The sequence below is a fragment of the Vitis vinifera genome, chromosome 14 (assembly GCF_030704535.1).
Source record: "Vitis vinifera cultivar Pinot Noir 40024 chromosome 14, ASM3070453v1".
In the NCBI taxonomy this organism is placed as follows: Eukaryota; Viridiplantae; Streptophyta; class Magnoliopsida; order Vitales; family Vitaceae; genus Vitis; species Vitis vinifera.
The window spans coordinates 17,250,636-17,272,457 of record NC_081818.1 but is presented as its reverse complement, the minus strand read 5'-3'; the positions used below and the strand labels follow the sequence as shown (position 1 = coordinate 17,272,457).

Here is a 21,822-nt window from a genome sequence, read left to right as displayed (position 1 = left end):
CTAATTTAATTTTGATTGGTTAAATGCCAACCAAAATTAATGATATCCTTCTCCAACGTTGTCCTAAATCTATTTCCAAAATTGTTCATGTTCCAAAAAGGAAAACATTTTCTGACGATATTTTGTTGATTATTTCAATGATTTCGTATTTTCATATGATATGCTTTATCATATTATTAAAATTTGGTCCAAGGTAAAAATAAAAATAAAAAAACCATAAAAGTGATGAGGGACGCCTCCCCAGTTGGAGGAGTGATTTTTGTCTGAAGCATTGAATAAGGCATACAAATTGTATGGCATCCCCCATTAACAATTGGAACTATTTGACGGTAGTCTGAGGCTCAGTGGCTATGTAGAGGCCAGAACCGCAAAACCCAGACTCTTCATGGCGCACGCAAACTTTTGGCTTTGCCTACACTCACCAAAACTGAAAATATATAGCTTCTCAAGCCTGCCTTATTATATGAAGTCCAAACAGAGCAGCAAAGTGGGTAGAGAAAAGATGAAACTGCAAGGAACAAATTAAAAACAGATGTTACAACACATATGCTGCTCTTTACAACTCAATGAATGTCTGGTATGCCTAAATTCTAGGCTCTGATATAAATGGTGGAACTGAAATAGTCTTGATAAATCGCATACAACATGGGTTAAATAAAACACATTCACATTATTGATTTAAACTTGTTCTTATGGAAGCATAAGCTGGCTTAGCATCCACCATTCCAAAGAATTGGAAGGGAATGTAGAGTTACTTGATATGATTGAGAACTGTGTTGACAATCTATGTCACCAACTTGAGCATGGCATTCAGAACTGCTTCTCTAGATGGCAAAGCTGGAATTGCACCTCTCTCCATGACAGTCAATGCACCACAAGCATTTGCAAACTTGAGAGCATCTCTTAGTCGGTCCTCTTCCTATAAAAGATAAAAGCAGATTCATAAGCACTCCAGCAAATATAAGACACAATCCATAGCCACTTCATCAAAGTAACTAATGCAGTATAGTGCTGCTTAAAGTCATAAGAAGAAAATCAATAATAACAACAATTAAAACAACAAGAGGAATAATAATAATAATAATAAGAAGAAGAAGAAGAAGAAGAAGAAGAAGAAGAAGAAGAATGATAAACAGCAAAAACAACAATAACAATAAAAAGGATAGAAAGAAAATATAAATAAACTGATTAGCTAAGGGCACATTGGAATATCACAGGGAATTCAGACTGCTGCACCATTATATTTTGCATCTATATTGCTTGGACACGGGTGCAGGTATCTATCTAGGAGTTCGTTTTTTTTTTAACAATCAAATTTCGGATTTGGGGAACCAGCTAAAAAAGATCCAAAACATAACCAAAAAAAAAAAAACAATTAGAAATGAATAAAAGTAAATTTAACTTTGATAGTAACTTAGATTCTTAGAAATGAATAAAACATATATTTTTTCTTTTATTTTGATCATTTCTTCCTTATCTCTAAATATTCTTAAATTCTCTCATCTGTTAAGGAAATTGAAAATTTTAAAAATAAAATAAAATCAATTAATCAAAACTAAAAAATTTGAAAGTTGTACTTTGGGCTTCCCATCCCAACATAATAGCATTTTCGAAACCCAACAATGGGAAATATGAGAATCAACTTTTAATATGAAAAGTTTTATCATTTTTGTGCATTCTGAGCCGGCTCTCTTCTATGCCCAAATTGCCCTTCCGTTTCTCCAGCTCAGCATCTTCAACATCATCCCAACCTCCATATCACCCTCTCTCATTTGGAAGCTTTCTCTCATCTTTTTTCACTACCGAAAACCCAAAATCTCTCATTTCAATTCAGAAACCCAAATCCAAAACTCCAAGACGGTGTCAAAATGCGTCTTTCGGCTTGTCTAGGAGCCATGAGAGTCCAAGAGAATCTGGGAAAAACGAAATGGAGCTCGGGTGGAGAGAGTGGGTACCCAAAAACCGAAACCCCAACCTCCAAATGTGTCCTAGACTCACAAATTCGTGTCCATGATATCTCTATCAACAAGAAATAACACCAAACATCTCTCCTGGACCATTAAATCAGCGAAGCCCTTGAAGAACCAAAGGAAATGGTGCAGAAAATGAAGCACGGGAGACCCTCAAAGTATTGGGTCCTGACGAACCGGTCGACCGGTGACTGTACCTTAGGTACTACCTTAACTGACCTTAGGTACTACCTTAGGTATTACTTGTGTGAAGCCTCAAAACTTCATTTGTGGATATTACTTACTTCATTTGTGACCTTTAGAGCATGTCATTTTGTGATTAATTAGTGTGATCAGTTGGTTCAACTTTGGTATTTTGGTGACTGTACCTTAGGTACTACCTTAATAACCCTAAGGTACTACATTAATCTACCTTAGGTACTACCTTAACCGACTTAAGGTACTAACTATGTAAAACTTGGGTACTACTTATCTGAAGTCTCGGAACTTCATTTGTGGATATTACTTACTTATTTGTGACCCTTGGAGCATGTCATTATGTGATTAATTAGTGTGGTCAATTGGTTCACCTTTGATATTTTGGTGACTGTACCTTAGGTACTACCTTAACCGACCTTAGGTACTATCTTAGTTAAGCTCATTCAACTGTCTAGGAGCGGGTTGGTGTCCTTTTCAGTTTTAGACATAAAACCAATCAACCAGTTACTCCTTCCCGGTCGAGGTCCGGTTGAGAATGAAGTAAGTAATATCCGCAAATGAAATTCCGAGGCTTTAGATAGGTAGTACCCAAGTTTTAATTAATTAGTACCTAAAGTCAATTAAGGTAGTACCTTAGGGCTATTAAGGTAATACCTAAGGTATAGTCACCAAAATACCTAGGGTGAACCAATTGATCACACTAATTAATTAATCACATAATGACGTGCTCTACGGGTCACAAATGAAGTAAGTAATATCCACAAATGAAGTTCCGAGACTTCAGATAGGTAGTACCCAAGTTTTAGTTAGGTAGTACCTAAGGTCGGTTAAGGTAGTACTTAAAGTAGATTAAGGTAGTACCTTAAGGCTATTAAGGTAGTACCTAAGGTGCAGTTACCAAAATACCAAAGTCGAACCAACTGATCACACTAATTAATCACAAAATGGCATGCTCCAAAGGTCACAAATGAAGTAAGTGATATCCACAAATGAAGTTTTGAGGCTTCACACAAGTAAATACCTAAGTTTAACTAAGGTAGTACCTAAGGTCAATTAAGGTAGTACCTAAGGTAAATTAAGGTCGTACCTAAGGGCTATTAAGGTAGTACCTAAGGTACAGTCACCGGTCAACCGGTTCGTCGGGACCTAATACTTTAAGGGTCTCCCGTGCTTCATTTTCTGCACCATTTCCTATGGTTCTTCAAGGGCTTCGCTGATTTAATAGTCTAGGAGAGATGTTTGGTGTTATTTCTTGTTGATAGAGCTATCTTGGACACGGATTTGTGAGTCTAAGACACATTTGGAGGTTAGGGTTTCGGTTTTTGGGTACTCACTCTCTCCACCCAAGCTCCATTTCGTTTTTCCCAAATTATCTTGGACTCCCATGGCTCCTAGACGAGTGGAAAGGCGCATTTTGACACCGTCTTGGAGTTTTGGATTTGCATCTTACGATCTTGCTGGTGGCGTGATCTCCTCGACCGTGAATGATAGAGGACACGATCCTCTGGTGTTTTCAACGATGCGCTCGCTCGTGACTAAGGACAGAGAGCACGAGCTTCTGTTTCATGATGAGTTCGAGATGCGACAGTGTGGTGATGATGGCGGGTGAGATAGAGAAGAGGATGGCGACACTGAAGGAAGCTCGATGAGACAGAGGCAGTGGCGGGTTTCAACTCAAGAGAGAAAAAAAATGCAAACGAAAAAGTCTTTTGAAGATCGAATTAGGAGTAATGAAGTAGAGTCAATGGACAGTAAGAAAAAGAGAGGCGATCTCTGTGTTCAGACAAAAGAAACCCTTTGATCGAGAATGAAGCTCAATACTGAACGTTGAACTCGGCAATGAAGGCCGAAAGAAAGAAAAGAAATCTTTTTGATTCCCAGATTTACGAGCCTGGAAGCTCTGATACCATGTAGAATCCGAAGAATTGGAAGTTAAAGAATAAAGTTCTCCTTGAAATTTCAATCTATACATCTCCAATTATTTATACAAATATTCCTTAGAATAAAAAAATGAAAACTTTCTTAAACTAATTCTATCAAATCCCCTCCATAACGAGATTGTCCTAATTCTCTCCTTACATAGAAAAATGCATAGCTATAATATTTTCTAGAACAATTGAACGTTTAACAGTTTTAGAAAAGAATTATGAATTCTACTAAATAATCATAAATATTAGGCTTCTTTTTCTATTGTTTAGTAAGTTTTTTTGGTTTTCTAAAGGGTATTCTTTTAAAACATAAATTTTTGTCCCTATTGCAATTTAAGTGGTGAGACCATTGTTTTCTTTTAAGTGAGACTACTAAAAAGCATAGTGAGTGTATGAGGTTTTTATCTTTTCTTTTCTTTTCTTTTCCTTATTACCATAATTTTGTTCCTTGCTCATCGCCTTAAATCCTTGAAGATTGAAGCCTTAACCCACCTTATTTAGTTGTAGACAATCACTCTAGGATTGTCCTACTTCAAACTTAATGTTAAAGAGATAAATATTTTCCTCCAATGGGTAGACTAAAAATGAGGGAGTAAATGGAAAAAGAAGCTTGAGCAGAAGGCTTGTGATAACTATATCTATAACATGTTAAACCACCACTTGCTTAAAATGTGCAAGCCATTAGGAAATGGGTCATCCATTTATATTAACAAAATGGTCTACTGGCTATACCACAGTCACAGTTGTTTGCAGGTTGGCATGGTCAACTCGTGTAGATGAGGAGAAAACCAGTATGAAGTACGGTGTTGCATATTGTGCTTTGTATTTATTTATTAGAAAAAAACACTTCATTGTTAAGAAATAATTATGTACAAGGAAGGACGGGTGAGAAATCCTTCCCTTATCACTAAATTACAAGTCCGTGATCAAAAAAACAAGAAAGGGGTTACAAGTTACAACTATAAATTCAATTCCTCATGGAGGCAGAAAATCTGCCACAAAGGAGTTCAAATGTTTTGCTCTCCTCTGCTAATGAATTCACTACTTCATTAGCTTTCCTAGGAATCCAACAAAAAGAGCATTCCAACTCAAAAGGCAATCAAAGATTTTTGGAGCCACCTATCTAACTTCCATGAACCTCTTTCTTTCTTATTCACCCAAGATATAACTAGTGCCAAATCTTCCTCTACTAAAATGTTTGAGAGACCTTCAGCTAGCTAGCTTCAAATCTTCCAGTACAACTAAAAAAAGTTTTGCCCCAATAGCTAGCCCTTCTCCAACATGTTTCAATAGTGCTCATACTGATATTTGAAGATGATTCATAAGCATTCCTCCAATTCCTAGTTGTCTTAGATGACCTAGAGAACATCCATCAATGTTTAACTTAACAACAACCACTAGAGAAGGAATCCAAATAGATGGTGTCTACTTAGAGGCTTCATAGATCTACATGCTAGGTTCCAATCTAGTAGCATAATACTTGAAGAAGTACCCTCAAATGTTGCATAAGGTGATGCAGAGATAAAGAGAAATATAATAAATCCTACAATGCCTTAAAAGGCCTCCATCTATCCTAAAAAATAGTCACATTCCTCTTTTGGTAAATTGCCCATAAAGAGTAAGACTATTAATGCGCCAAGAAGACTTGGTGCTAGGTAGGCTTCCAAAACCCTAGTAAGAAAACCTAGTGAACCCCCACAAGTCCAAACAACCTGTGCTACAATGCTAATGCCAGTAAGCATAAAAAAAAAAAAAAAAAAAGAGATCTAATTCCCCACTCCCTTTACAAATGACACATCATTGTAGATCGAAGGCCTTATAAGGTCTCCTTTGTTATAGAGAATTGTTTTTATTAACCTTCTTATTTGCCACTAGCTAACCCAAGGTCTTGACTTCTAGGGGGTTCCTTATGAAATATACAGGTGGAAAGGGACTCGAGTTGACATAGATGGTAAGGGCTTTAAAAAATGAATTAACAAAAAATAAACCAAAGGATGTCAAAGACCAAACCCTCTCATCAGGACATTTGGGTAACAAATACACAATGCTTAAAGTCAACATGAGGCTATTTAGTTCTATTTCATGGTTCAAAAGGTTGCGACAAAAGTTAAGATTTCATGGTCCAAATTTAAGGGGGCTGAAATTAAATTTGTAAGAATTTGCATACTAGCTAAGTTGGTTAAACTTGGGAAAATGTAGCAAACTAGAGTTTAATTTTTGGAGTCCACACTCGCATTTCAACTTCTGTATCCATTAAATATACTAAATGTCAAATGAAGTACATAATAAAAGGAAAATAAATAACTACATAAGAAAGGGAAAATAAATAAAACAAGTTACATATTCTAACATAACCTCGTGATATTGTATCGAAGACAAAAGAGAACTAATTCAAAAATAGTGATAACATGTTTTATAAACCATTTCTTAACTTCTAATCTGATAACATTGACTCTTAATTTGTAAAAATACAAGTTGATTCTTGAGTCATGGAAGTTTCTTGAGGAGAGCAATCTAAATGTTAGTCCACTATTATAAATGTGACATGTTTTGTTAGAATGCTTCAGAAACTACATAGCCAAGAAAGACCTTTATGTAATTTCTAAGGTGTTTGTCATTTAGTTCTCTTGTGTAAATATCGTTTGCTATGAGGGCCAATGACATCAAAACATGCCACTATCTCCTAGCTATATGTCCGAGTTTTTGAGAGATTGCGCAAGTGTTGAGAGTGAGTATGTGGTTAGCTTTCTTTTATGCTCCTGTGTAGATATTGTTCACTTTAGGACCAAGGCCCTTATAGCTTTAAAATGTGTGCACACAGTTAAGAGAAAGAAGAGTTCATTACAAACCTAGTGTAGGGAACTTTGCAGGCACGACATCCTCATCATATCTCAGGGGGTTGCAAAGTCAGTTAGAGCACCCACTTAGACTCCGACATTGAGTTGGGGATTGGATTTGATACCTTTTGTAATAACCCATTAAGTCCTATGTAGATGTTATCTACCTTGGGTCCAAGGCCCTCGTAATTTTAAAACATGTCTACAGTTAAGAGGAAAAGGAGTTCACAACATGTATAGAACTAAGAATTTTTCTCCTTAACCAATATGAGATCTCAAACTCCTACTTTTTCCTTTCTCCTCTAGACCCAAAACACACCACACCCTAATGAAAACACACATGCAACTGACCTTTTTCTTGTTATTCTCTCCTTTGTGTCATTGGTGGTGCCCTACTTACTAAGGAATAATTAAATGAGAATGTCATTGCAACAAAACTAACTGCTGTTAGACACATCCATCTTGATTAGATGGGGAAATTTTGCCAAAGAAGGCTCAAGTAGCAGGAGGGTGCATGGTACATCCAAATGATAATGTTATTTCTCACTGCACTATCTTACTATATCCAACATATAGTTGCATGGCCTTTCTGGAACATTATTAGGTTACGTTCCCGCAACAATCTTGACCCACATGCCAAATTATCTTTGATATTTTCATTCTTCTTTGATCCTTCTCATGTGTAAGGCATTAAAACATTTTACTTCTCCACCACATGTCATACTATCTCAATAGGATCACTAATAGGTCAAAGGAGATAATATCCTCAAAGTAGTGTGTACGAACATACACACATAATCCTAGCATTTTTAAGAAAGAAGTCTTTAGTAAATATTGTTCTACAAGAAATGAAACCATGAATAGTATTTTGCCCATTAAATAAAAGAACATCATCATAGTCATAGGTGTGTGACAGCACATTTAAATGTATAAAAGAATTTTCTGCAAAAGGTTTGACCCCAATGGTTGAGACAACAGCTTGGATGATAATGAGAATAGTGGCAGTTATGCAACACATAAGCATAAAAGATTCAAGAAAAATAAAATAAAATATTCATCCGCAAATACATTCAGCAGCTTATTTAAAAACACGAGTACAGATATAAAATAAGTGCTTTTTAAGTGAGGCTCTGAAAAGCAGTACCTGAAGCAAGGAAAGATCAGCAGCTAGTTGTGATAATATTCCAGCAACAAAAGCATCCCCAGCGCCTGTGGTGTCCACTGCATCCACTTTTAAACCTTTAACTCTCCCACTGAAGTCCTGAACAAATAAAGCATCCCATGCAATTTCAGGTTCACAATCTCAGAAGACAGACTGCATCATTGTAATTGCTTGCAAAAAAGCAAGGGTCTAAAAATTCAAAGAATTTCAACTAAAATAATCACTAGGTTAGATGATCATATATGACTTGTATCACATTTTCCCAATACATATGATCAATAGATAATGTCCCCATTGAATTTAAGATAACATGTAAATATTTTGTTAATGGAGAAGGATTTCTTCATAAATGCATCTGCTGGTGGTGTTGATAAGAGGATGGTTTATGATGCGTTTTCACTTGTCCAAGGAACCAGGCATGAACCATATTTGAAACAAATGCAGCATATGGACAGGCCATATCAAAATCATTTCTTGAGATATAGAAGCAGAAGGTTGATGCACAGCCTGATAGTGCCTCCTTGATCCAGAGTTATTAACTCCAAGAGAGTTAGATCTCAAGGCCTTGCATCCCATTTTTCTCCAACTTTCAAGCAAAGTAGATCTAAAAGATAAAGGTTTCATTTCATTAACATTTTTTAAAACTAATCTTGCTTTCAAGAGAAAACTACCTTCATTTTTGCTCTCAAAAGCAATAAAATTGCTCAAAATCTTAGCCAAATAGCACTTAATGATTTCCTGTTCTAGAATAAGCTTAAGTAACTTCGATTCCAATCACTTTAATAACAACAAAAAAAAAAAGGAAAAAGGAAAAAACATGTCAAAGCAAGTGAATAGTAACATGAAAAATAATTCGATTTACTTGAGACACACAACAGAAGGAGAGGGTTGGGGTTGGTAAATTTGTTGAAAAAGGAAAAAAAAAAAACACAGAATATTAAGCCTGGCACTTCAGCATGGTTTAAACTTCAAATAGGAAAAGACAAGTAAGGCATTTTTACCATATTAAGTTATTGATAAGATATAGATTGGAGACTTGCCTTTGTGTAATACCTGCAACCATCAGGGCCCTCAGTGACAAGAAGCAATTTAAGATTTGGGTGGTAGAACTTACGAACAACAGCATCATCATATGGATCCTCTCCTTTTGTTAGAAAAGAGATCTCTTCTTCACTCATCTGATGATAAATTTAGTATGTAACCATCAGAAGGGGGCATTTCCATTTACATTTTTACATCACATTGTACCTCAGTCTTCTAGATAGAGTTGAGAAAAATGCATTGTGAGCCCACAATTGTGCATTTAAAAATGATGACTACCTTTATGATATCAGCAGTATTCCATATGCTCAGGATACCTTCCCTGGCACTGTCTGCAGATGGCCACAGAGGAAGCCTCAGATTGGGATCATAAGACACAATCACACCAGCATCCTTTGCAGCTTTTGCTGCAGCTAGGTGTGCTGACTTGCATGGTTCTGTAATAAGACTTATTGAACCATAATGGAAAATTTTTGCCTGCATTGGAAATACACAAGCAACATATAACTGAATTAGATCAAACACCACATAGAAACTCAATATTTTCCTAAGAAAAACCAATGATCAGTGTAACAAGGACTTGGGCACATTTATTGCTGTTCAACATAGATTTGGTGTGTCAAACAGTGAAAAAAAGGCTAAAATTGGATTTTCTTGTTATATTCCTGACTAAAAAGAGTAAATATATTAAGTTAAACAAAGAGCAAAACTAAAACCATTAGAATGCTTGAATCAAATGAAATTCTATGTAGAACTCTTCCTTCCGTTATTGTTTTGTTCAACAGATATTTGTTGATTTCTTCATCTCTTTGTTTTACTACAACACCATTTGCTTTTACTTGACTATTACTGATAGAAAAGAAATACTTGCATACCTTCCTAATTAAATCAAAATCAAGTTCATCTTCTTGAAGCAACATATCAGCACTAGGGTTACGGTAAAACATGAACTCACGCTCCCCATCCTTTCTCAAGGTAACAAATGCTAAAGCAGTTCGAGCACCAGGATCAAAGCGCATCCCTTCATTGTTTACATTATTCTCTTTTAAAATATCAGCAAGCATGTAACCAAATTCATCTTCACCAACCTGTGTATGTTGAATAAAAACATGAAAAAATCTGAGGGAAGTAACAAGGATACAGAATTTTGATTTTTACATAATAAGAAATTCCAAAGTGTTGATGAAAAGATGGAATGGCATGATACAAATTTCTGGATTATTGAATTTGAAACAGAGATGGAAATTTACTAGTTTGAAGAAAATAATTCCCATATACCAATTATTAACCAAGTGCTCAGTCAACAATTTACAGCTTGAAAGACACGTTACCCAATGAATTGGATGTAGTATATATTATGAGCAATAAGCTGCCAATTGTTCAGCATATAGTGGTTAATGGAGTCATTCCAATCATCATTAGCAATGGTGACTAACATGAGATGGTTTGAACTGGTGAATCTAAAGGCTCACACAATATTTTCATTATAAACTCTTGAAACTCCTGAAATCAGCTCTGCAGCTTCTATGGGATTAGAGGAAGTAAAAAGTAATTACAACAAATGTGCACTGCTGCAGACTACAGTAATTTGAACATTTCTAATGATAGAATCCAACCTAAAATTGATAGGGATGACAGCGAACTAATATTTTACTATGATGAGCCTGCTCCATAATCAGTTGTACACTGCCTGCTTCCCCTTGACCAACATAGAAGTTTATCTTTGCATTTTACAAAATAAAGCATCATCCACTGCAGGTCCCCACACCCAGGGTTCCAGGGGGTTGGATAATGGACTTAACTTTGAGTATTTTTTTTATGAAGTGGCCACACACAGACTTGAACTTACAAATTCGGGCTTGGTGAAATGGTCCTCTAGCATTTATTTTTTATTGCATAATAACTGCTGGATAATGGACCTACCTTCCAGCATTTTTGCATGAAGTGGCCACATGCAGATTTCAATGTACACGTTCAAGCTTGGATGATGATGACAACAATGACAATGACAAAACAAAAATTGTTGGTGGGAGCATTTTGTTGTTTTTGTTGTTCCTATCTCATATCATTATTTGACCAATATCCAATAGGAACCCCAAATTACTCCGTTCCCTAGCCCTGGATCTCATAAGGTGCATGCCATCTATCCCTAGGGCCCTTCATATCTAATGCAACAAAAAAGAATGGTTTCAAAAACCAAAATACATATTAGATCCAAAGATAGAAACTCAAACCTGTGATCCGGATGTTCCCACATCAAATCCCATCCAATGAAGATGTCGAAACCGCGGTAGTTGTCATAGATTTTGTCTACCTAAGAGTCTTTCACTTGATCTCTCTCCCTTCATTGTTTCTAGCACAAGAGAAGAGTGGGCTTCTCTCTTCCATCAGGGTGGCTAGGGTTTCTCTCTAGAGGATGACAGGAAAAAGTCTAAACCCTAAACCCCTAAGGAGGTTTCTATAAGGCCCCTTGTGGGCTTAAGTGACTTGAGCCCAAATTAGACTTAGGTCACCTAATTTAGTGCAGTTGGGTCCCAATTAATTAATTAGCCCTATTGAGCTCTAATTAATTAATTAGCCCGATTCAAAAAAACAATTCATAAGATCTAGTGCAACCTTGCGCTTGTAACAAAACGTCCATATGCACACTTATGAACTAGAAACTCAAATCCCTCTAATAAAATGAGTCACCATGAACTAGGGTAGTACTATCAACCCCATCAAGATTACCTATTCAATCCTTAAGTTATAGATTTTCTTATTATGTGATCAACTGACATACTCTAATTCTAAAGAACATATATCAAATTCCATTAAAGAAATTACTATAGTCATAGATTTTATGATCACGTGTCTTTTAGATCACCTAAAGGGACACACTATCTCCATCCCATGAAATATCATGTTGCCTCTATTAAAAATTCCTGTTGTCACCAGCCTTCATCAATAGTGATCCAATCTATAGGGAATATATAATCACTTTAGAATCTCACCCATAGATCAAAGTCACCTGTTGATTTCAGCATAAGTTCAATATCCTTTTAAGGTTGAGAGTCCATGTGATATAGTAGCTTAGTGAATTATGATAACTTGATAGCCTTACATTATGATTCAATGTAGGTCTTGTCTAATGTGTAACCATACATACTAGTGCATTCACCATGGGAAACTCGTCCCAACGACCAAGACAAATCATCTCTCCAATTAGGAGGTAGTACACTACAGTCTCTCCAAGGTCAACACATTTTCTACCATGTACCCATTTTTCAATCATTGAAACTAATTCATCCCTTCAAAGAATAAATTATATGCAAATTATTCTTACTTTGCAACATACATGAGATTCACCAAGTAAAATAGGAGAAATCCTATGTTGCATGGATTCGCGTACGAGTGTTAGATACGGGTATGTGTAGATGTTTGAACCTTCATAACTCAAATTTTAGGATATGGGGACTCGACTAAAAAGGATTCAAAAATATGGGCACGAGTACTGGGATATGATAGAATGCAAGAAAAGTTAAGTAAAAATAAATTGGAAGTAAAGATATCATTTTTAAAAGCTCCTATCTTTTCCCTCTAATCCCTTTTTTTTCCTTGTATCCCAAAATCTTCTCACAAAAATTCACATTTTAGCTAACTACCTTTTTTCTTCAATGTAATTATTACTAAGAAAGTTGAAAAAAAATAAAAGGGTATCAATAAAAAAAATCAAACAGCCACACCCAAAGTAAAATAGGAGTATCTGACAAAGATCCCATACCTTGTCATGTCATGACAACACAAGTATGTTAGTTGAAATTGAAGGATTTGGGTATCATAAGGGAAGTTTGCATTTTCCCCCAAAAGATCTTTGAAATGCCATTGCTTTTAGCTTTTGTTTGTCTTTGGACCATCAAATGAACTGTTGATATTCTACCCCTCCCTTAATTTCTTTGAAACAAGGGACTAAGGGAAGGGCGTCTTCTCTCTTAAAGAAGAAATCAAGAGTATTTTTGTGCTCTACAAATGTTTTATGCCTTTATATCACTTGAATGAAATGACTAAAATGACCTAAGAAGCATTGTAAAGAATGTAGGACAAATGATAGATTCAAAGATGATGAATTTATGATTAGTTCATGATAGTAACAATTAATTTCAAGATGACAATGAGTCATATAAAATGGATTTTTACCAAAAGTTGTATAACGTTGTTCATGGTTTTTTACCAAAAGATGTTAAGGTTGTTTGATCATACGCAAAGGAACAAATACCTTGAGTAAAGAGAAATATAGTTTTCAAGCCTAAGGTAGTAAAAGGAAGACCAAAGCCCAAAAAAAGGATGTGGATTGAGAAACATGGTATGATTTAACAAAATGTATATCCTCTATAAAGTGGACTAGTATAAAATGATTTGCATGGTTAATCCTCGTAGTTGGGATGAGTAAGAGTTAAGTAACAAGAAACACCCTATGAACAGCACATACACAATCAGGTTTATACAACACAACAAACTAGTTGAGGCTACCAATTACCACAATGTCAATGATCAAATCACAAAAGCAGACCCTTACATGCATAACTGATAATGAAATGGGATAAAGAACATTCATAAAAGACTTTGCAACTAAGAGAGTAATGACTTGCTCCCAACTATGTAGATATTGTTTATTTTGGGCCCAGAGGGCCCTCACGGCCATAAAATGTGTCTACAATGTTAAGAAGAGTCTATACATATACAGCGCAAAGAACTTTTTCCCCTATCCAATATGGGATATCACAAACCCTCCTCCCCATGCAAACACAACATTCTCGTTGTGTTCCATGGGATTGTGGGGCCAAACAAATCCCCACACCAAGGTTGGGGATTAACTACGATACAATTTGTAATGATGACTTACTCCCAATTATGTAGATATTGTCCGTTTTGGGCCCAACGGGCCCTCACATCTTTAAAACGTGTTTTCAAGGTTAAAAGGAGCTCATACATATATAGCGCTATGAACTTTTTCCTCTCTGATATGGGATATCAAAAAAATAAGGAAATTAAGCTCAATACTGTTGTAGTTCATGCTAATGACTTTGCCAAAGCTTCTATGGTAAGCATCTCAAATTTTCATTGTCTCCACAAATGATCTAGATCCTCCTCTTCCTCTGCTCCTCATTCTTCTTTCTCAGGGTGATTGGCAACTCAATGGGACAGATGGGTGAGGGAGAAAGATCCTTTGTTTCTGGTGACTGGTGAGTAGTGGATTGGTCCCTACTCTTGTTTGGATAAGGATGGATCTAGACCCTTAAATATGATAATCAAAGACAACAGGGTTGTGGATTTCTCTAATGGAGTCTGCAACACTCCTTATGAGATGGTATATGTGGGGGAGGCCCTCTTTGCAAAGGGAGGGTCGGTGGATCCTTCTCTAGCAACCACTGTGTGGGGTGAGTCAAATTTGAATCTGGAGACTCCTAGCAACACAAACAATGTAGTCCCAAAATCAATCTTAGACTCAGATGTCTCTGAATGGAGGACACTAGCACTTATTCAGAGGACAAAACTGATGCTTCTATTAGGACTAATAAAAATGTTTTGATATTTTGCAAAGGGTTAGGTTAGGGATGTTTGTGTTTGTGGAGGGGTTTGAAAAGGAGATTTTGGATTTAATCACAAGAATTGAATTAGCTTGCTCGATTAACCATGATGGAGGAAAGGAAGTGCTAGGGTCAAGATAAAAGGGCATTATCCATTAGTCCATTGCAAAGGTTGATCAATGATTTGAAAATGATCACAATGAATGAAAGGGGGATTAATGAGGTGGATTAATGGGGGATTATTAAATCCTTTCTTTGTGAGCAGAGGGTGGATCGGGTGTGCCTGACAGGACTCCAAGATGGATGCTATGACTTCCGAGCTTGTTAGAAGCTTAGGAATTGGTAGCTTTTAGTGTGGTGAGCCTTAAATGCAAGGGGACAGCTTGTGGGGATTTTTCAATTTCCTAGAAGTCCAAAATTTGTGAATATGGTTTTAGATGGTTTTCTATTGAAGTGTATGGCCCTGTTGTAGGTTCCAAAAAGGTCAGATCTTTGGGAGGAATTAGCTGCAACTAGAGGATGTTAGGAGGAGCCTTGGTGCTTCTGAGGGAATCAAGAGATTTTAAAGTGGTTCATTTCTCATTTCAAAAGAGGAAGAGAGGTCAGATAAATTTGGTGATAAGAGATCTTTCTGATTTTATTGAGAAGTGAAATTTAGTAGACATTCTGTTAGCAGGTGGTCGCTTTACATGCAACAGGGTGGGGGTAGCCATTCCCCGTCTCAGCTGGATTGATTTCTCTCGACCGGGACTGAGGACTGGAAGCTCACTTTCCTGTCTCAAAACAATCCACCTAGGCTGACTTCAGAATTGCTACCCTATTTTGCACGATAGTAGAGGATCAAGAGTATGAAATGCCATTTCAGGTTTCCAGCAAGAAAAATGAAAGAAATTGTCAAGGTAAAACATTGATGTAAGAATAATAGTTGTGGTAAATCCCTGCTATATAAACAAAATGTTGAAATAGGAACTCATCATAGTTGAAACTTGAAAATTCAAAATGCTCCAAAGTGTAATACCTTTAAGGGACCAGTGGAGTGGTTTTCTCAGAATATGAATGGCCTCAATCAAGATATCTGAAATAGCTCTGAAATTCTCTGAGGAAATGAAATATCATTGTTCACCTATCCTCCATATTAATTTGGACATATTGAGTGGTTGAGAAGACTGCTTCTCTCCCTGAATTAATTAATTATTATTAACATTTATAAGGGATATCCAGTTACTTTTTCAAACCCCTAAATTGGGGAGTTGGTTGTGCAGGGGCAGCCAGTAATTTATATACAGAAAACCACAAGAGAGATCAGTGATATTGCAGAAAGCTCAAGGGCCCTTGTCTATTAGCACTAATTATAACATATAACTAAGAAGACATATAAAGCATTACAAAGAATAAAAAGAACTCCATTAAACATAGTGGAAGAAACCAGTAGTCAAAACTTTGAACATCCCAACATCAGATAGAAGATTTTTAGTACCAGATTCTAGCATCCAAGTAATAGCATCTCAAGAACCTGAAGAATACACAAGCTCAAAATGAAGTTTGATTAGACATATAAGTAGCCCATGTTTGGTTCTTGGGCAATTTTAGGGAAAGAAAGAAGAAGGCATATAAGTAGCCCATGATTGGTTCTTGTGCAATTTTAGGGAAAGAAAGAAAAAAGCAAGGAAAAATTATAAAATTTTTCTTTTGTTTAGTTGTCCATGGAAAAGTTGAGGGAAAAAAAATTTACATTTATGAGGAACGCACTTTCCCAAACTTTGCCCACCTTTTTTCTTAAATGAAAATAAGGAAAAAAACACTTTTGGGACATATTTGGAAACTGTTGAAAATTGTTCTTGGACATGTCCTTGAAAACAGTTTTTGGTTCTTTAGAATAGAAATAGCTTTCTAACTTATAAAATATGTTTGACAAATTTTTTGAAAATTTGTTATGGAAATAGGTTGTTTTTAAGAACAAATTTAAGATATTAATTTTTTAGAGGATTCCATAAATAATTGAAAATATGGAGAATACTTTGAAATTTTTTCATTGTATGTGAGTGTTTAGTACTTCACAGAGAATAAACTAAGAAAACTATTTTCTACAGTTGAGTTCCCAAATAAAATTTTGTTTCTAAAAACAATTGAGAATTGTTTTATGAGACTATTTTTGGAAACTTTGCCAATCATGCCCTTAGCATTTTCTTCATACTTCTTTATCATTTTTCTTCCTTTCCTTAGCATTTTCTTAGAACCAAACATAACCTTACATTTTGAACCAGTGTTTTTTAGTTGGTAATCTACCAAATAAAGTGAAATTGATAGAGCATGTGATCATGCTAGGAGCTTTTTTGTACATGCCAATAGAGACTGTAGGATGTAGCATTATGAACATTTCAGATATGCATATATATATATATATACACAAAAAGCTAGTAGATTAGCTTAGATTTAATCTTGTTGAGCATGCAAGTGCAAATCCAGTGCTAAGTGTGGCACAAATGTCAAGCATAGCAGTTCAATATGGATGGATATGAAATCTAGAAAGAATCATACACAATAAAGTTAGGTGATGGAATTCCCTCTTGGACCCACTTTCGGTGAATGAGATACTCTAATGTTCAGTTCGCTAAGTACTAGCAGCACAAAGGATGGAATTAATGAGGTTGTTGGGAATCTCCAAAAATGACAAATTACAACATTGGAATAATCATGAGCAGTCATGAACGAAATGGCAGTTACAAAAGTGCCAGCTTAAGATGAAGTCATCAAGCTTAAGTCTTAAAAAGAATACCAAAAGGTAATTGAAACAGATAAAAAATGGAAAAACAAAGGAAGAAACAACCTGTGGGGAAAACAAAACAAAACTCAACATGTTTGAAATGAACAATTAATATGTATCTCTTGAAAGTGAAACAAAATATGTTGCTTCCTTGTGTTATTGTACATATCGAACAACAAGCAAATCAAATGACTATATTTGAAATGATACCTTTCCAATAAAAGCTGAAGAGCCACCAAGACGAGCAATGCCAACAGCGACATTTGCAGGTGCACCTCCTGGAGCCTTTTTAAATGCAGGTGCTTCAGCCAATGAAAGCCCATTACTAGTTGGGACAAAATCAATTAGCATTTCCCCAAAGCAAACCACAAGTGAGTTTTCCTTGGTTTCAGGTGACCCATTGTCTCCTGGAATGGCTTTTCCTAGAGCAAATAAAAATTGAAAAAGGTAAAGATCAATTGTAGAAAGAGAAAGAAAATTTGATAGACCTAAAAAGATCATGAAAAAAACAAATTATAAAAATAGCTATGCCTTATGCTTATGCAAAGTAAATGCATTGAATTTATGTACTTCGAAGAAATATATACCAGACAAGCAACTAATTCAAATATTATGGTTGAGCAAGTGGACAAAGACAATGATGAAAAAACTGATAAACTGAAACAGTATTATGAAAATACACAAGGCAACAATGTAATGAGTGAAATGTTGCAGTTTTCTACTTGTTCTATAATAAATAGGGTACAAAATAAAAATAAATAAAAATAAAACAAGATCACGCAAAGCTAATTTTCAAATTTGAAAATTTCAGCAGTAACCTTGAACACTTCAACCAATACTCTTTGAAATTTGCCTCTATACGTTTACATGTCATAGATGGCTTGCCACAACCATGCCTTTGGAGAATTATGCTTCAACGTGACATAAGGCCAACATATGAATGATCCGTAAAATCTTTCTTTATCATTTTCTTTCATGGACCTAGACATACAATTTAATTTTTTGTTAGTTACCAAATAATTGCAATATTATAACATTATAAAATTTTAATTTTATATAAAATTTTAATTTTAAAAAAAGGAGTTGTACTTTTGTTTGATACCTAAGGATTACACATTGATTGAATGAAGCATACAGTGTTCTTGAAATATATTACCACATCATAAGACAGACTATTCACATGACTGCCACTATGCACATTTCTTTTGATTCAATCCATAACTTTGGGAACTTAAGGTAGAATTTCTTGGCTAACTAGAGAAGCATTAACTGATCAGGATGTTAGAGATTTTCACATACCTTGTGTAGGTTGTTCTTATACTGTTAGGTGTGACCTTAGCCACTAATCTACTAAATTAGGCTGTTTTGTAGCTTATCTTTGCATCTAGATAAATTCTATTTTTATACTTCCAGCTTACAGAAACTCACTCCCAAAACAAAATTTTTCAACATTGTCCATAAAATCAATGAAGCAAGAATGAAACCCTTTGAAAGTCATTTTGTGAAGTTTCTTTTATAGAGAAAGATCCAGAGTTCATCCCCATGCTTGATTAGGAATTACCAGAGTTTAAGCTATTTCAATCATCCAATGGTCCAAACAGAAATTCAAAATGATCAAATGACCCCCCAAAATTAGAAATCCAGATAACATTTTCACTTCTCATTTCCTATCCTCAATTGCATTTTGTATAGTACACGCATTAGATTCCCCAAAATACTTGCCATTACCTATTCAAAATCTTCTCACATCTTGTTTTTAAGCCAATGGTACACAAAAGGGGACATTCTAAGCACACTGGAAATACCCTCAAATGCACCTCACTGCTTGAACTTGTCCCCATTAATTTCATTGTAATAAAAAATTAACCCACAATCAAGAGTCACCCAAGAAGAATCCTCTTTCGTTTTTATGGGACAAGTTGCATTTCACGAATACCTCATCCTCATTTCAGCTCCAATTAAAGAATTCCAAATTTCAGCAATCATAGTAACATACCGAACAAAGAAATTTTCAATAAAATTTCTTACTCTGCAGACTCAACAGAGGAAGCGAGGGAGAAGAAAACGGCGAACAGGATGCTTTCACAGTTCCAGGACCATGGGAAACGGAAGGTGGATGGTTGAAGGCCACAGCAGTGAAGCAGAAACCATTGGAATGAAGAAGAGCCATGAATCAAAAACACCCGACTGGTCTCTGTCGCACAATAATCAACGCCGGTGTAGTGAAATCTGCATTTGGAATGGTGATTAAATGGTAGGGAAGGGGCCCTGATCCTTTGATTATTTATTGATTGATATGTCCTATGTGAGTGCAGCGGACAAAGCGAGAGAGAGAGGGGGGAGGGTGGGGGGTCTGACTTGTGTGTTGTGTTACACTCGATTTTCAGCTGGACTGGAAGCAATCATTAAATTCACTATTGGGTGGTTTTGTTCAGCATCTTTTTATTATCTCTTTGGATGATTCTTAAGCTTATTTTTCTGTCCCTTTACATACAGCCGTACAAGTGTTACATCCTCAATCGCTAAAATCAATATTTTACTTATTTTAGTTTCAAAACTAAAAATATTTATATTCCTTTTTTTTTTCTATTATTAAATTGGTGTATCCTAAAACAACAATCTTTACAATACGAAACAATTTTCAAAATATTTGGTAACGTTTTCTTAAATTTAATAGAAGATTAAAAAATAAAAAATAAAGGTATAATTTTCTTTTTTTGATTCCCAAATTTTTTAAATAAATTTTAAGAGGAAAATTGACGCTCCCAATTTATTAATATTTCTTTTTCGTTACCAAACAAACTATTTCATTTGAATTATGGACATTGAGAAATGATTGAATCATTGAAAAAACAATAAAAAAAAAATTCTACTTATTATAAATCACTAAATATATTTTTAAAATTAAAAATATAATTAGAATTTTAAAAAAATATTTATAAAAATTAATTATATTTTATATTTTTGTAAATAGTAAAAATAAGAATACGTCCAAATGATACCTAACAATAAGGAATAATAAATTATTTTTTTAGGGTTAGGCTTAAAATTTGATTAGGAATACGTCCAAATGACGCCTAACACATGTAAGGTTAGGCAATAGAGTTAATATTAAGTGATTTTTTTTTAAGGACTAACAAATTATTTTTTAATTTAATGATATAAATTTTAATCATAAAGATAAATAAATAAATCATGTCAAAGTATCAAATTAGTACATTTTTAAAACCATAAATGATTACAAATATTAAATAATAATGAAATAAAAAGCATTAATTTTAAAAGGAAATAAAATATATTAAAAGATAGTCTTGAATGGTAACATAGGGTTACATTGATCATATATTTTATGAGATAATTCATGATTGTTTTAGCTTCCTGCAACAATTATGTTAGATCACAATTCTATAAAAATCACAATTCCTAATAGCTCTATTAGATTTAAAAAAAAAAAAAAAATCTATGGTTACGATCTAAGGATTATTATCATGGTTTAAGTCAATGGAATTGGTATTTAAGAATATTATTAGCAACTCTATAATAGATGATAAAGACAAAAACAATTACAATAATATTATTAAAGGCAACATGTTCTTCAATTGCTCGATCACATTGATTTCTTTGATGAATATTGTTATTGTAATAGATAATTAATAATAATATTTAGGGAAAATTACATAATCATACAATGTGGGGAAAAATAGATTTTTTTGAAAACCTAAACTTTTGAGTTTCGAAACAAATACAAGTTAGGAAAAATAATGTCATCCACATACACTCAAATAATAATATTAATGCAATTTCAAAACTACTCTCCTTTTAATGGTTGCTACACTAAGAAACCATGCAGCATGATTTTTTTTTTTTCTCTTTCAAACTTTGATATGACAAGTAGCATGTTTATCATGCTTGTCAATATTTTTAAAAACAATCATAATAAAAAATTATTAGATCAATAAAACTAGAACCAAAAAGAATCAAAAGAAAAATCAAGCAAAACAAAATTTAATCAATTTTTTTTTCTACCCGAGAAGAGGTGGAGGAAACATCAACATCAAAGATAGAAAAAAACAAGAAGTGAAATTAATGAAGTACAAAAAATAGAAAATAAAGAAAAAAAATAAAATAATAAATGTAATATCTTCAAAAATAGATAATCAAGTATTTTTTTTATGTTATAGACAAAATAAATGATGAGGAAACACAAAGAAATTATTTACAAAACTTAAAAAAATTAATTCTCACGGAAAATTCAAATAAAACTCAAGAAATCAGACCTGCACAATACTCAATGGATGAAATTTTTAATAGATTCAAAAAGATTTAAAAGCCTATAACTATTGAAGATTTGAAAG

General features: G+C 34.5%; 1 protein-coding gene across 1 annotated transcript; it reads right to left on the bottom strand.

Annotated features, from left to right (window-relative positions):
- Positions 1-492: 492 nt before the first annotated feature.
- Positions 493-19,901, bottom strand: LOC100258640 (probable fructokinase-6, chloroplastic). Its single transcript, XM_002274352.4, has 7 exons — positions 19,496-19,901; positions 17,678-17,889; positions 10,012-10,224; positions 9,416-9,613; positions 9,136-9,273; positions 8,078-8,194; positions 493-919 (listed from the first exon to the last, which is right to left on the bottom strand). The coding sequence occupies exons 1-7, from the start codon at positions 19,635-19,637 to the stop codon at positions 785-787; spliced, it is 1,155 nt and encodes a 384-aa protein (XP_002274388.1). The 5' UTR covers positions 19,638-19,901; the 3' UTR covers positions 493-784.
- Between the last annotated feature and the right edge of the window lie 1,921 nt (positions 19,902-21,822).

Coding starts and splice junctions, on each gene's coding strand:
- LOC100258640 (XM_002274352.4), bottom strand. CDS start 19,637: ATGGCTCTTCTTCATTCCAATGGTTTCTGCTTCACTGCTGTGGCCTTC. Junction 9,274..9,415: donor ATACTGCTGATATCATAAAG/GTAGTCATCATT, acceptor ATTTATCATCAG/ATGAGTGAAGAAGAGATCTC. Junction 920..8,077: donor CTGATCTTTCCTTGCTTCAG/GTACTGCTTTTC, acceptor TATCTTTTATAG/GAAGAGGACCGACTAAGAGA.